General features: G+C 50.8%; 1 protein-coding gene across 2 annotated transcripts in view; it reads right to left on the bottom strand.

Annotated features, from left to right (window-relative positions):
• SELENOI (selenoprotein I) overlaps window positions 1-16987 on the bottom strand; it is a 37057-nt gene that overhangs the window by 14244 nt on the left and 5826 nt on the right. For both annotated transcript variants that reach the window (XM_083178887.1, XM_083178888.1), the window contains exons 2-3: window positions 9192-9260; window positions 8836-8944 (exon numbers count right to left, since the gene is read on the bottom strand). In XM_083178887.1, the coding sequence (XP_083035013.1) occupies window positions 8836-8944; window positions 9192-9260 (178 nt within the window). The remainder of the gene's footprint in view (window positions 1-8835; window positions 8945-9191; window positions 9261-16987) is intronic.

Genomic DNA, 16987 nt, shown 5'->3' on the forward strand with positions numbered 1-16987 from the left:
TCTACAAGGAGGAAGAGATGCAGAGAACTCTGTGGAACCAGTCAGACCTGCTCTCTGTGGGATAGGAGGACCTGGAGCTGCCATCTGATGGAAGGAGCAGAGCCGGATCCCTAATACAGTCACATGGGACCTATCTACAAGGAGGATGCAGAGAACTCTGTGGAACCAGTCAGACCTGCTCTCTGTGGGATGGGAGGACCTGGAGCGGCCATCTGATGGAAGGAGCAGAGCCGTATCCCTAATACAGTCACATGGGGCCTATCTACAAGGAGGATGCAGAGAACTCTGTGGAACCAGTCAGACCTGCTCTCTGTGGGATGGGAAGACCTGGAGCGGCCATCTGATGGAAGGAGCAGAGCCGTATCCCTAATACAGTCACATGGGGCCTATCTACAAGGAGGAAGAGATGCAGTGAACTATGTGGAACCAGTCAGACCTGCTCTGTGTGGGATGGGAGGACCTGGAGCTGCCATCGGATGGAAGGAGCAGAGCCGTATCCCTAATACAGTCACATGGGGCCTATCTACAAGGAGGATGCAGAGAACGCTGTGGAACCAGTCAGACCTGCCCTCTGTGGGATGGGAGGACCTGGAGCCGCCATCTGATGGAAGGAGCAGAGCAGTATCCCTAATACAGTCACATGGGACCTATCTACAAGGAGGAAAAGAGGCAGAGAACTCTGTGGAACCAGTCAGACCTGCTCTGTGTGGGATGGGAGGACCTGGAGCTGCCATCGGATGGAAGGAGCAGAGCCGGATCCCTAATACAGTCACATGGGGCCTATCTACAACGAGGATGCAGAGAACTCTGTGGAACCAGGTCAGACCTGCTCTCTGTGGGACGGAAACACTACGTGGCCATGTAGCAGATTAGGCATGCCTCTGTGCCCATCATACAAGTTCCACCTGCACACAGTTATACAGGAGTTCTACCTCGGCACAGATAAACATGGCATATTGTATCAGCATTCATGTCAACATTTGTAACGTCCATATGCTTGGCATGACCACATTGATGCACTATCATTATGGTTCAAATGAAAAAATGTCCCTGGTGATGTAGTGGTGGCGCAGCAGCGCCAGCGGTGAGGTCATCGTGACTTAAAAACCGTGCAGCCTTTCTGTCAGCAAAACCGTATTCTATTACCTACCCAGTGCATATCCCTAACCTCCGTTACTACAGCCCGGTGATGGGGGAACCTTGGCCCTGCAGCCGATGCTGAACTACACATCCCAGCATGCCCTGCAACAGTTTTAGCATGGCCAAATAGCAAAACTGTTGCAGGGCATGATGGGATGTGCAGTTCAACAGCCGGAGTGCCAAGGTTCCCAATCACTGCTATAGTCTAACCTCCGCTCCTGTATCATTACTCCCCCCCCCCCCCCCAACACACACAAACAGTGCCTAACCCTAAAGCTCTGTACACACACGGGAAGATATTAACCCAAATTGCTAAGAGACAATATCGCCCGTGTTTTCAGAGAGATTGCTAGGAGCGAGCGCTCCCACAACCAGCCCTGTACTGGTCACTGGTTGTGGGAGAATGCTCCTGTGATTTTGACTTTTCAGTGCTGTCAGTCAAAATTGAGAAGTTGCTGGAAAAACAGAAAACCCTGGTACACTGTGATAGTCACTGAATGAGAAGGCAAAATCGCTCAGTGACCAAATCGGACCGTGTGTACACACCTTTACCCTCCTCCTACTGCCTAACACTACTGTGCCGGCCCATGCAGGCTCAGCAGATGCCGCCATGTTCAATCACTTCATAACAGCATCCCCCTGAGCAGCAACATGCTACCCCGGCAGCTAATGACCGTCAGCTCTGGCCTCAGTAGTAACAAGTCAGGAACATCGCCTTGCGGTCGGGGGAGAACCACATGCAGCACTAGGAACACTAATAGGTTACTGCCATGGTGGTACCGCCATCAGCAGATGAAGCAGAGGAACCACATGTATACGCAGCAGCAGGAACACTACTAGGTTATTGCAATGGTGGTACCGCCATCAGCAGATGAAGCAGAGGAACCACATGTATACGCAGCAGCAGGAACACTAATAGGTTATTGCCATGGTGGTACCGCCATCAGCAGATCAAGCAGAGGAACCACATGTATACGCAGCAGCAGGAACACTAATAGGTTATTGCCATGGTGGTACCGCCATCAGCAGATGAAGCAGAGAAACCACATGTATACGCAGCAGCAGGAACACTAATAGGTTATTGCCATGGTGGTACCGCCATCAGCAGGTGAAGCAGAGGAACCACATGTATACGCAGCAGCAGGAACACTAATAGGTTATTGCCATGGTGGTACCGCCATCAGCAGATGAAGCAGAGGAACCACATGTATACGCAGCAGCAGGAACACTAATAGGTTATTGCCATGGTGGTACCGCCATCAGCAGGTGAAGCAGAGGAACCACATGTATACGCAGCAGCAGGAACACTAATAGGCTATTGCCATGGTGGTACCGCCATCAGCAGATGAAGCAGAGGAACCACATGTATACGCAGCAGCAGGAACACTAATAGGTTATTGCCATGGTGGTACCATCAGCAGATGAAGCAGAGGAACCACATGTATACGCAGCAGCAGGAACACTAATAGGTTATTGCCATGGTGGTACCATCAGCAGATGAAGCAGAGGAACCACATGTATACGCAGCAGCAGGAACACTAATAGGTTATTGCCATGGTGGTACCGCCATCAGCAGAGGAACCACATGTATACGCAGCAGCAGGAACACTAATAGGTTATTGCCATGGTGGTACCGCCATCAGCAGATGAAGCAGAGGAACCACATGTATACGCAGCAGCAGGAACACTAATAGGTTACTGCCATGGTGGTACCGCCATCAGCAGATGAAGCAGATGAATCACATGTATACGCAGCAGCAGGAACACTAATAGGTTATTGCCATGGTGGTACCGCCATCAGCAGGTGAAGCAGAGGAACCACATGTATACGCAGCAGCAGGAACACTAATAGGTTATTGCCATGGTGGTACCGCCATCAGCAGATTAGGCAGAGGAACCACATGTATACGCAGCACCAGGAACACTAATAGGTTACTGCCATGGTGGTACCGCCATCAGCAGATGAACCACATGTATACGCAGCAGCAGGAACACTAATAGGTTATTGCCATGGTGGTACCGCCATCAGCAGATGAAGCAGAGGAACCACATGTATACGCAACAGCAGGAACACTAATAGGTTTATTGCCATGGTGGTACCGCCATCAGCAGATGAACCACATGTATACGCAGCAGCAGGAACACTAATAGGTTATTGCCATGGTGGTACCGCCATCAGCAGATGAAGCAGAGGAACCACATGTATACGCAGCACTAGGAACACTAATAGGTTATTGCCATGGTGGTACCGCCATCAGCAGATGAAGCAGAGGAACCACATGTATACACAGCAGCAGGAGGAACACTAATAGGTTATTGCCATGGTGGTACCGCCATCAGCAGATGAAGCAGAGGAACCACATGTATACGCAGCAGCAGGAACACTAATAGGTTATTGCCATGGTGGTACCGCCATCAGCAGATGAAGCAGAGGAACCACATGTATACACAGCAGCAGGAGGAACACTAATAAGTTATTGCCATGGTGGTACCGCCATCAGCAGATGAAGCAGAGGAACCACATGTATACGCAGCAGCAGGAACACTAATAAGTTATTGCCATGGTGGTACCGCCATCAGCAGATGAAGCAGAGGAACCACATGTATACGCAGCAGCAGGAACACTAATAAGTTATTGCCATGGTGGTACCGCCATCAGCAGATGAAGCAGAGGAACCACATGTATACGCAGCAGCAGGAACACTAATAGGTTACTGCCATGGTGGTACCGCCATCAGCAGATGAAGCAGAGGAACCACATGTAAACGCAGCAGCAGGAACACTAATAGGTTACTGCCATGGTGGTACCGCCATCAGCAGATGAAGCAGAGGAACCACATGTATACGCAGCAGCAGGAACACTAATAGGCTATTGCCATGGTGGTACCGCCATCAGCAGATGAAGCAGAGGAACCACATGTATACGCAGCAGCAGGAACACTAATAGGTTATTGCCATGGTGGTACCGCCATCAGCAGATGAAGCAGAGGAACCACATGTATACGCAGCAGCAGGAACACTAATAGGTTATTGCCATGGTGGTACCGCCATCAGCAGGTGAAGCAGAGGAACCACATGTATACGCAGCAGCAGGAACACTAATAGGCTATTGCCATGGTGGTACCGCCATCAGCAGATGAAGCAGAGGAACCACATGTATACGCAGCAGCAGGAACACTAATAGGTTACTGCCATGGTGGTACCGCCATCAGCAGATGAAGCAGAGGAACCACATGTATACGCAGCAGCAGGAACACTAATAGGCTATTGCCATGGTGGTACCGCCATCAGCAGATGAAGCAGAGGAACCACATGTATACGCAGCAGCAGGAACACTAATAGGTTATTGCCATGGTGGTACCGCCATCAGCAGATGAAGCAGAGGAACCACATGTATACGCAGCAGCAGGAACACTAATAGGTTATTGCCATGGTGGTACCGCCATCAGCAGGTGAAGCAGAGGAACCACATGTATACGCAGCAGCAGGAACACTAATAGGCTATTGCCATGGTGGTACCGCCATCAGCAGATGAAGCAGAGGAACCACATGTATACGCAGCAGCAGGAACACTAATAGGTTATTGCCATGGTGGTACCATCAGCAGATGAAGCAGAGGAACCACATGTATACGCAGCAGCAGGAACACTAATAGGTTATTGCCATGGTGGTACCGCCATCAGCAGATGAAGCAGAGGAACCACATGTATACGCAGCAGCAGGAACACTAATAGGTTATTGCCATGGTGGTACCGCCATCAGCAGGTGAAGCAGAGGAACCACATGTATACGCAGCAGCAGGAACACTAATAGGTTATTGCCATGGTGGTACCGCCATCAGCAGATTAGGCAGAGGAACCACATGTATACGCAGCACCAGGAACACTAATAGGTTACTGCCATGGTGGTACCGCCATCAGCAGATGAACCACATGTATACGCAGCAGCAGGAACACTAATAGGTTATTGCCATGGTGGTACCGCCATCAGCAGATGAAGCAGAGGAACCACATGTATACGCAACAGCAGGAACACTAATAGGTTATTGCCATGGTGGTACCGCCATCAGCAGATGAACCACATGTATACGCAGCAGCAGGAACACTAATAGGTTATTGCCATGGTGGTACCGCCATCAGCAGATGAAGCAGAGGAACCACATGTATACGCAGCACTAGGAACACTAATAGGTTATTGCCATGGTGGTACCGCCATCAGCAGATGAAGCAGAGGAACCACATGTATACACAGCAGCAGGAGGAACACTAATAAGTTATTGCCATGGTGGTACCGCCATCAGCAGATGAAGCAGAGGAACCACATGTATACGCAGCAGCAGGAACACTAATAAGTTATTGCCATGGTGGTACCGCCATCAGCAGATGAAGCAGAGGAACCACATGTATACGCAGCAGCAGGAACACTAATAGGTTACTGCCATGGTGGTACCGCCATCAGCAGATGAAGCAGAGGAACCACATGTATACGCAGCAGCAGGAACACTAATAGGTTATTGCCATGGTGGTACCGCCATCAGCAGATGAAGCAGAGGAACCACATGTATACGCAGCAGCAGGAACACTAATAGGTTATTGCCATGGTGGTACCGCCATCAGCAGATGAAGCAGAGGAACCACATGTATACGCAGCAGCAGGAACACTAATAGGCTATTGCCATGGTGGTACCGCCATCAGCAGATGAAGCAGAGGAACCACATGTATACGCAGCAGCAGGAACACTAATAGGTTATTGCCATGGTGGTACCGCCATCAGCAGATGAAGCAGAGGAACCACATGTATACGCAGCACCAGGAACACTAATAGGTTACTGCCATGGTGGTACCGCCATCAGCAGATGAACCACATGTATACGCAGCAGCAGGAACACTAATAGGTTATTGCCATGGTGGTACCGCCATCAGCAGATGAAGCAGAGGAACCACATGCAGCAGCAGGAACACTAATAGGTTATTGCCATGGTGGTACCGCCATCAGCAGATGAAGCAGAGGAACCACATGTATACGCAGCAGCAGGAACACTAATAGGTTATTGCCATGGTGGTACCGCCATCAGCAGATGAAGCAGAGGAACCACATGTATACGCAGCAGCAGGAACACTAATAGGTTATTGCCATGGTGGTACCGCCATCAGCAGATTAGGCAGAGGAACCACATGTATACGCAGCAGCAGGAACACTAATAGGTTATTGCCATGGTGGTACCGCCATCAGCAGATGAAGCAGAGGTACCACATGTATACGCAGCAGCAGGAACATAATAGGTGATTGCCATGGTGGTACCGCCATCAGCAGATGAAGCAGAGGAACCACATGTATACGCAGCAGCAGGAACACTAATAGGTTAATGCCATGGTGGTACCGCCATCAGCAGATGAAGCAGAGGAACCACATGTATACACAGCAGCAGCAGGAACACTAATAGGTTAATGCCATGGTGGTACCGCCATCAGCAGATGAAGCAGAGGAACCACATGTATACGCAGCAGCAGGAACACTAATAGGTTATTGCCATGGTGGTACCGCCATAGCAGATGAAGCAGAGGAACCACATGTATACGTAGCAGCAGGAACACTAATAGGTTATTGCCATGGTGGTACCGCCATCAGCAGATGAAGCAGAGGAACCACATGTATACGCAGCAGCAGGAACACTAATAGGTTATTGCCATGGTGGTACCACCATCAGCAGATGAAGCAGAGGAACCACATGTATACGCAGCAGCAGGAACACTAATAGGTCATTGCCATGGTGGTACCGCCATCAGCAGATGAACCACATGTATACGTAGCAGCAGGAACACTAATAGGTTATTGCCATGGTGGTACCGCCATCAGCAGATGAAGCAGAGGAAACACATGTATACGCAGCAGCAGGAACACTAATAGGTTATTGCCATGGTGGTACCGCCATCAGCAGATGAAGCAGAGGAACCACATGTATATGCAGCAGCAGGAACATTAATAGGTTATTGCCATGGTGGTACCATCAGCAGATGAAGCAGAGGAACCACATGTATACGCAGCAGCAGGAACACTAATAGGTTATTGCCATGGTGGTACCGCCATCGGCAGATGAAGCAGAGGAAACACATGTATACGCAGCAGCAGGAACACTAATAGGTTATTGCCATGGTGGTACCGCCATCAGCAGATGAAGCAGAGGAACCACATGTATATGCAGCAGCAGGAACATTAATAGGTTATTGCCATGGTGGTACCATCAGCAGATGAAGCAGAGGAACCACATGTATACGCAGCAGCAGGAACACTAATAGGTTATTGCCATGGTGGTACCGCCATCAGCAGATGAAGCAGAGGAAACACATGTATACGCAGCAGCAGGAACACTAATAGGTTATTGCCATGGTGGTACCACCATCAGCAGATGAAGCAGAGGAACCACATGTATACGCAGCAGCAGGAACACTAATAGGTTATTGCCATGGTGGTACCGCCATCAGCAGATGAAGCAGAGGAACCACATGTATATGCAGCAGCAGGAACACTAATAGGTTATTGCCATGGTGGTACCGCCATCAGCAGATGAAGCAGAGGAACCACATGTATACGCAGCAGCAGGAACACTAATAGGTTATTGCCATGGTGGTACCGCCATCACTGATGAAGCAGAGGAACCACATGTATATGCAGCAGCAGGAACACTAATAGGTTATTGCCATGGTGGTACCATCAGCAGATGAAGCAGAGGAACCACATGTATACGCAGCAGCAGGAACACTAATAGGTTATTGCCATGGTGGTACCGCCATCACTGATGAAGCAGAGGAACCACATGTATACGCAGCAGCAGGAACACTAATAGGTTATTGCCATGGTGGTACCGCCATCAGCAGATGAAGCAGAGGAACCACATGTATATGCAGCAGCAGGAACACTAATAGGTTATTGCCATGGTGGTACCGCCATCAGCAGATGAAGCAGAGGAACCACATGTATACGCAGCAGCAGGAACACTAATAGGTTATTGCCATGGTGGTACCGCCATCAGCAGATGAAGCAGAGGAACCACATGTATACGCAGCAGCAGGAACACTAATAGGTTATTGCCATGGTGGTACCGCCATCAGCAGATGAAGCAGAGGAACCACATGTATACGCAGCAGCAGGAACACTAATAGGTTATTGCCATGGTGGTACCGCCATCAGCAGATGAAGCAGAGGAACCACATGTATACGCAGCAGCAGGAACACTAATAGGTTATTGCCATGGTGGTACCGCCATCAGCAGATGAAGCAGAGGAACCACATGTATACACAACAGCAGGAACACTAATAGGTTATTGCCATGGTGGTACCGCCATCAGCAGATGAAGCAGAGGAACCACATGTATACGCTGCAGCAGGAACACTAATAGGTTATTGCCATGGTGGTACCGCCATCAGCAGATGAAGCAGAGGAACCACATGTATACGCAGCACTAGAAACACTAATAGGTTATTGCCATGGTGGTACCGCCATCGCAGATGAAGCAGAGGAACCACATGTATACGCAGCAGCAGGAACACTAATAGGTTATTGCCATGGTGGTACCGCCATCAGCAGATGAAGCAGAGGAACCACATGTATACGCAGCAGCAGGAACACTAATAGGTTATTGCCATGGTGGTACCGCCATCAGCAGATGAAGCAGAGGAAGAGGACGTAGTCTTACCAGATGCTAAGAAGTCGGGATCAAAATAGGCCATCATGAAGAAATTGAATACTAGCAGGAGAAATCCGCTAAACGTGATCAGATTCGGCGCCAACCACCTGGGGAAAAACTGACGGAGACATTGTATTAGTATTTCCAGGGGGGGGCACAACGATTATTAATTTTGATATTTTTAATATTTGCTTTATAAAATCAGGAGCTTTAACAGTGGTGCATCTACGTCCCACCATTACAGTTCAACCTTCATCGTTTATAAATCACCATGATCGGGTTTTTACCCGCTACACAGGGATTTTATCACCTAAGACATGATGTTTGTTAGCAGATCATTTAAAATGCAACAGAAAGCCACTTACTTTCACTATGGAATTCCAGAATGGGTGCATGACGTAGAGGGAGATGGGGTTGGTGTCCACCGCATTGTACTGTAAGACAAGCATACATGGGATTATTACACTCTGTAGATATACCGTGTACCAGACATACAGCGCCATGCGCTCATACCAACGCCAGATGGATCACTCTCACTACAACATTTATGTAAGTAATAATTATATTGCTATATACACGTGCTGGCCCTTTCCATGTGTTCTGCCAACCAGGTACAAATAACACAGTAACCACAAACAGGTCCACAGAGAACGTAGAGGTTCCAATGCTACACAGGCCAAAGCAAAACCAGCCAACCAGCAGGAAAAGCCCACGCCGATCCCGTTCCTCAGGGTGCACCCTCAATGATATCCCAAGGTCTGAGGTTATGCCATCTATAGGTCACCAATTCGGGCAGCACAGATGGTGTAATGCAGTGGTTCTCAGGACCCCCACGCAGTGCATGTTTTCCTGGTCTCCACACAGAAGCACAAGTGAAATAATTAACTACACCTGTTGAACTTTTAAAATGTGTCTGTGAGTATTGAGTGCACCTGTGTACCTGCTGGGAGACCAAGAAAACGTGAACTGTGTGGGTGTCCTGAGGTTGAGAACCACTGATGTGTATATATACGGAGCAGTACGGATGGTGTAATGTTAGCATTACTGCCTCACAGCGCTGAGGTCATGGGTTCTATCCCCACCATGTGTTATATATACGGGGCAATACGGACGGTGTAATGGTTAGCATTACTGCCTCACAGCGCTGAGGTCATGGGTTCTATCCCCACCATGTGTTATATACGGGGCAGTACGGATGGTGTAATGGTTACATTACTGCCTCACAGCGCTGAGGTCATGGGTTCTATCCCCACCATGTGTTATATATACGGGGCAGTACGGACGGTGTAATGGTTAGCATTACTGCCTCACAGCGCTGAGGTCATGGGTTCTATCCCCACCATGTGTTATATATACACGGGGCAATACGGACGGTGTAATGGTTAGCATTACTGCCTCACAGCGCTGAGGTCATGGGTTCTATCCCCACCATGTGTTATATATACGGGGCAGTACGGATGGTGTAATGGTTACATTACTGCCTCACTGCACTGAGGTCATGGGTTCTATCCCCACCATGTGTTATATATACGGGGCAGTACGGATGGTGTAATGGTTAGTATTACTGCCTCACAGCGCTGAGGTCATGGGTTCTATTCCCACCATGTGTTATATATATGGGGCAGTACGGATGGTATAATGGTTAGCATTACTGCCTCACAGCGCTGAGGTCATGGGTTCTATTCCCACCATGTGTTATATATATGGGGCAGTACGGATGGTGTAATGGTTAGCATTACTGCCTCACAGCACTGAGGTCATGGGTTCTATCCCACCATGTGTTATATACTGTATAGGGGGCAGTACGGACGGTGTAATGGTTAGCATTACTACCTCACAGCACTGAGGTCATGGGTTTTATCCCCACCATGTGTTATATATACGGGGCAGTACGGATGGTGTAATGGTTAGCATTACTGCCTCACAGCACTGAGGTCATGGGTTCTATCCCCACCATGTGTTATATATACGGGGCAGTACGGACGGTGTAATGGTTAGCATTACTGCCTCACAGCACTGAGGTTATGGGTTCTATTCCCACCATGTGTTATATATATGGGGCAGTACGGATGGTATAATGGTTAGCATTACTGCCTCACAGCGCTGAGGTCATGGGTTCTATTCCCACCATGTGTTATATATATGGGGCAGTACGGATGGTGTAATGGTTAGTATTACTGCCTCACAGCCCTGAGGTCATGGGTTCTATCCCCACCATGTGTTATATATACGGGCAGTACGGATGGTGTAATGGTTAGCATTACTGCCTCACAGCACTGAGGTCATGGGTTCTATCCCCACCATGTGTTATATACTGTATAGGGGGCAGTACGGACGGTGTAATGGTTAGCATTACTACCTCACAGCACTGAGGTCATGGGTTTTATCCCCACCATGTGTTATATATACGGGGCAGTACGGATGGTGTAATGGTTAGCATTACTGCCTCACAGCACTGAGGTCATGGGTTCTATCCCCACCATGTGTTATATATACGGGGCAGTACGGACGGTGTAATGGTTAGCATTACTGCCTCACAGCACTGAGGTTATGGGTTCTATTCCCACCATGTGTTATATATACGGGGCAGTACGGACGGTGTAATGGTTAGCATTACTGCCTCACAGCACTGAGGTCATGGGTTATATTCCCACCATGTGTTATATATACAGGGCAGTACGGATGGTGTAATGGTTAGTATTACTGCCTCACAGCCCTGAGGTCATGGGTTCTATTCCCACCATGTGTTAAATATACGGGGCAGTACGGATGGTGTAATGGTTAGTATTACGGCCTCACAGCACTGAGGTCATGGGTTCTATTCAAACCATGTGTTATATATACAGTGTAGTACGAATGGTGTAATGGTTACATTACTGCCTCACAGCACTGAGGTCATGGGTTCTATCCCGACCATGTGTTATATATACGGGGCAGTACGGATGGTGTAATGGTTAGCATTACTGCCTCACAGCACTGAGGTCATGGGTTCTATTCCCACCATGTGTTATATATACGGGGATGGTGTAATGGTTAGCATTACTGCCGCTCAGCTACTGAGGTCATGGGTTCTATTCCCACCAGGTGTTATATATACGGGGCAGTACGGATGGTGTAATGGTTACATTACTGCCTCACAGCACTGAGGTCATGGGTTCTATTCCCACCATGTGTTATATATATGGGGCAGTACGGATGGTGTAATGGTTAGTATTACTGCCTCACAGCCCTGAGGTCATGGGTTCTATCCCCACCATGTGTTATATATACGGGCAGTACGGATGGTGTAATGGTTAGTATTACTGCCTCACAGCGCTGAGGTCATGGGTTCTATCCCCACCATGTGTTATATATACGGGGTAGTACGGATGGTGTAATGGTTACATTACTGCCTCACAGCACTGAGGTCCTGGGTTCTATCCCCACCATGTGTTATATACTGTATAGGGGGCAGTACGGACGGTGTAATGGTTAGCATTACTGCCTCACAGCACTGAGGTCATGGGTTCTATCCCCACCATGTGTTATATACTGTATAGGGGGCAGTACGGACGGTGTAATGGTTAGCATTACTGCCTCACAGCACTGAGGTCATGGGTTCTATCCCCACCATGTGTTATATATACGGGGCAGTACGGACGGTGTAATGGTTAGCATTACTGCCTCACAGCACTGAGGTTATGGGTTCTATTCCCACCATGTGTTAAATATACGGGGCAGTACGGATGGTGTAATGGTTAGTATTACGGCCTCACAGCACTGAGGTCATGGGTTCTATTCAAACCATGTGTTATATATACGGGGCAGTGCGAATGGTGTAATGGTTACATTACTGCCTCACAGCACTGAGGTCATGGGTTCTATCCCGACCATGTGTTATATATACGGGGCAGTACGGATGGTGTAATGGTTAGCATTACTGCCTCACAGCACTGAGGTCATGGGTTCTATTCCCACCATGTGTTATATATACAGGGATGGTGTAATGGTTAGCATTACTGCCGCTCAGCGCTGAGGTCATGGGTTCTATTCCCACCAGGTGTTATATATACGGGGCAGTACGGATGGTGTAATGGTTACATTACTGCCTCACAGCACTGAGGTCATGGGTTCTATTCCCACCATGTGTTATATAGTGTTCCCCCTAGAAATTTTTGGGGGCAGGGCGCCGCTGCACGGGGGCAGCGCAATGGGGGCGGACCGGGCACGCCGACGTCACTAAAGAAGGCGTGCCCGGGCCGCCGCTTCACTAAAGGAGGCGTGCCCGGGCCGCCGCGTCAATAAAGGAGGCGTGCCCGGGCCGCCGCATCAACAAAGGAGGCGTGCCCGGGCCGCCACGTCACTAAAGCGGGCGTGTCCGGGCTTCCTCCGTCACACAAGGGGGCGGACCTGGCCCCCGCCGAAATCAGAGAGCTGCCGGGGAAGCCTAGCGCCGCCGAGATTGCGGTGCCTGGAGCTTCCCCAGGCACAGGCAGCAGGCTCTTTTAGCGGGGCGCTGCTGGAGGGGCAGGGCGCATTTTGCCCTTTAGAAATCGGGCAGGGCGCAGCGCCCCGCTAAAACAGCCTAGCGGGAACACTATTATATATATGGGGCAGTACGGATGGTGTTCTATCCCCACCATGTGTTATATATACGGGGCAGTACGGATGGTGTAATGGTTAGCATTACTGCCTCACAGCGCTGAGGTCATGGGTTCCATTCCCACCATGGCCCTTACTGTGCGGAGTTTGTATGTTCTCCCTGTGCTTGCGTGGGTTTCCTCCGGGTACTTTGGTTTCCTCCCACAATGCAAAAATATACTGATAGGTTAATTTGCTCATAAGAAAATTAACCCTACAATGTCTGTGTGTGCGTGTACATGTGGTAGGGAATATAGATTGTAAGCTCCACTGGGGCAGGGCCTGATGTGAATGTTCATCTATACTCTGTACAGCGCTGCGGAATATGTATGCGCTATATATGAAACTGGTAATAAATACTAATAGATAGTGGGGTTAGGATCTGCAAGCAGGAACAAGAGCTGGCCCTACAGATGGAGCCAAGCTTGATCCTGTTGTAGCGTACCTCAGAGAATAACTGATATAAATAATATTTTCTTTCATCTGACTGTCCAATTATTTTCTGATGTGGGGGCAGCAACCAAACACAGATCTGCACCAGCCACGCGAGAGGTCACAGTCCAGCCTGGGAACGTAGGGAGCGTCATGTGCAATGAGAACAGGATGACCTGTGGATAAGGTGAGAGACTCTGCAACACGGAGCAGCTGTGTGATTGTGTTACTACATGTTACTTTCAGTGGTTGAGCAATCAGGATGGATGTAAGGGTGTAACCTGGGCCGAGAACATAAATAATAATAATAAAAAAAAATTGAAAAGGAAGAAGAAATTTAAGCTGAAGACAATAAAATCTCTGAACACGCTGCACAGTCGTCGCACCTTTCATACAGCCGGTGATAGTGTCCTGTAACAGGACGTAAGGACTGCTGGGTATAGGACAAGAGTAGGACCGCTAGCGGTGGGACAGCTCCGCACATACACCAGCCCCAGGAGTCAGCGGTGTACAAAGCTATCCACTATCACATCTTAGACACACCTGGGCTCCTGGTTCTATCTGCACTGTATCCACCAATACTTTCCTCCGCCCGTCCTGAATAGTTACTTCACGACTGTTGTAACAACAGTCACTAGGGCGCAGTCCTGCTGCAAAGCCCCCGGGATACAGAGAAACAGCAGCTACTTCTAGAAAAACCTGTTACAGATATATAGACAGATAGAGACCATTACCGGGTAGATGCCATAATTACACACCTCTTGTAATCTGCACGAGGCCTCCGGGTGCACTTATTCCCTACACAGCCTGAAGGGGGCAGAGAAGTCACTTTGCCCTTAGACAATCTGCAAGAAATGGCTTTCTGGGAACTTGGTAGGAAGGGCAGCTGATGTGATGCACAACTGGATCCTAACTTCCCAACATTATAAGTATCTGGGGTCATTCGTCCGATCAGGCTGGTTGGAAGGAAGCATTAGATCACAGGAGGGCAGGGCACTGGGGAAAGGGGCACTTTAAAATTGGGCCCGCCAATGTCTCAGTTTGGGGGCAGGCCCGGCAACTATGTAGGTCAAGGGCTTCCCCCCAGCACCCCAGCACCCAGTGGTAAGATAGAAAGGCTCAGCTGTTTCAGCAGGATGCCGCAGAACAGGCAGGGCGCGGCACCTGCTAACACAGCCTAGACTAGACAGGCGGGGCGCGGCACCTGCTAACACAGCCTAGACTAGACAGGCGGGGCGCGGCACCTGCTAACACAGCCTAGACTAGACAGGCGCGGCACCTGCTAACACAGCCTAGACTAGACAGGCAGGGCGCGGCACCTGCTAACACAGCCTAGACTAGACAGGCGGGGCGCGGCACCTGCTAACACAGCCTAGACTAGACAGGCGGGGCGCGGCACCTGCTAACACAGCCTAGACTAGACAGGCGGGGCGCGGCACCTGCTAACACAGCCTAGACTAGACAGGCAGGGCGCGGCACCTGCAAACACAGCCTAGACTAGACAGGCAGGGCGCGGCACCTGCTAACACAGCCTAGACTAGACAGGCAGGGCGCGGCACCTGCTAACACAGCCTAGACTAGACAGGCAGGGCGCGGCACCTGCTAACACAGCCTAGACTAGACAGGCAGGGCGCGGCACCTGCTAACACAGCCTAGACTAGACAGGCAGGGCGCGGCACCTGCTAACACATCCTAGACTAGACAGGCGGGGCACCTGCTAACACATCCTAGACTAGACAGGCGGGGCGCGGCACCTGCTAACACAGCCTAGACTAGACAGGCGGGGCGCGGCACCTGCTAACACAGCCTAGACTAGACAGGCAGGGCGCGGCACCTGCTAACACAGCCTAGACTAGACAGGCAGGGCGCGGCACCTGCTAACACAGCCTAGACTAGACAGGCAGGGCGCGGCACCTGCTAACACATCCTAGACTAGACAGGCGGGGCACCTGCTAACACATCCTAGACTAGACAGGCGGGGCGCGGCACCTGCTAACACAGCCTAGACTAGACAGGCGGGGCGCGGCACCTGCTAACACAGCCTAGACTAGACAGGCGGGGCGAGGCACCTGCTAACACAGCCTAGACTAGACAGGCAGGGCGCGGCACCTGCTAACACAGCCTAGACAGGCAGGGCGCGGCACCTGCTAACACATCCTAGACTAGACAGGCGGGGCACCTGCTAACACAGCCTAGACTAGACAGGCAGGGCGCGGCACCTGCTAACACAGCCTAGACTAGACAGGCAGGGCGCGGCACCTGCTAACACAGCCTAGACTAGACAGGCAGGGCGCGGCACCTGCTAACACAGCCTAGACTAGACAGGCAGGGCGCGGCACCTGCTAACACAGCCTAGACTAGACAGGCAGGGCGCGGCACCTGCTAACACAGCCTAGACAGGCAGGGCGCGGCACCTGCTAACACATCCTAGACTAGACAGGCGGGGCACCTGCTAACACAGCCTAGACTAGACAGGCAGGGCGCGGCACCTGCTAACACAGCCTAGACTAGACAGGCAGGGCGCGGCACCTGCTAACACAGCCTAGACTAGACAGGCAGGGCGCGGCACCTGCTAACACAGCCTAGACTAGACAGGCAGGGCGCGGCACCTGCTAACACAGCCTAGACTAGACAGGCAGGGCGCGGCACCTGCTAACACAGCCTAGACTAGACAGGCGGGGCGCGGCACCTGCTAACACAGCCTAGACTAGACAGGCGGGGCGCGGCACCTGCTAACACAGCCTAGACTAGACAGGCAGGGGCGCGGCACCTGCTAACACAGCCTAGACTAGACAGGCAGGGGCGCGGCACCTGCTAACACAGCCTAGACTAGACAGGCAGGGCGCGGCACCTGCTAACACAGCCTAGACTAGACAGGCAGGGCGCGGCACCTGCTAACACAGCCTAGACTAGACAGGCGGGCGCGGCACCTGCTAACACAGCCTAGACTAGACAGGCAGGGCGCGGCACCTGCTAACACAGCCTAGACTAGACAGGCAGGGCGCGGCACCTGCTAACACAGCCTAGACTAGACAGGCGGGGCGCGGCACCTGCTAACACAGCCTAGACTAGACAGGCAGGGCGCGGCACCTGCTAACACAGCCTAGAA

The sequence above is a fragment of the Crinia signifera genome, chromosome 3 (assembly GCF_055691185.1).
Source record: "Crinia signifera chromosome 3, ASM5569118v1, whole genome shotgun sequence".
NCBI classification, from domain to species: Eukaryota; Metazoa; Chordata; class Amphibia; order Anura; family Myobatrachidae; genus Crinia; species Crinia signifera.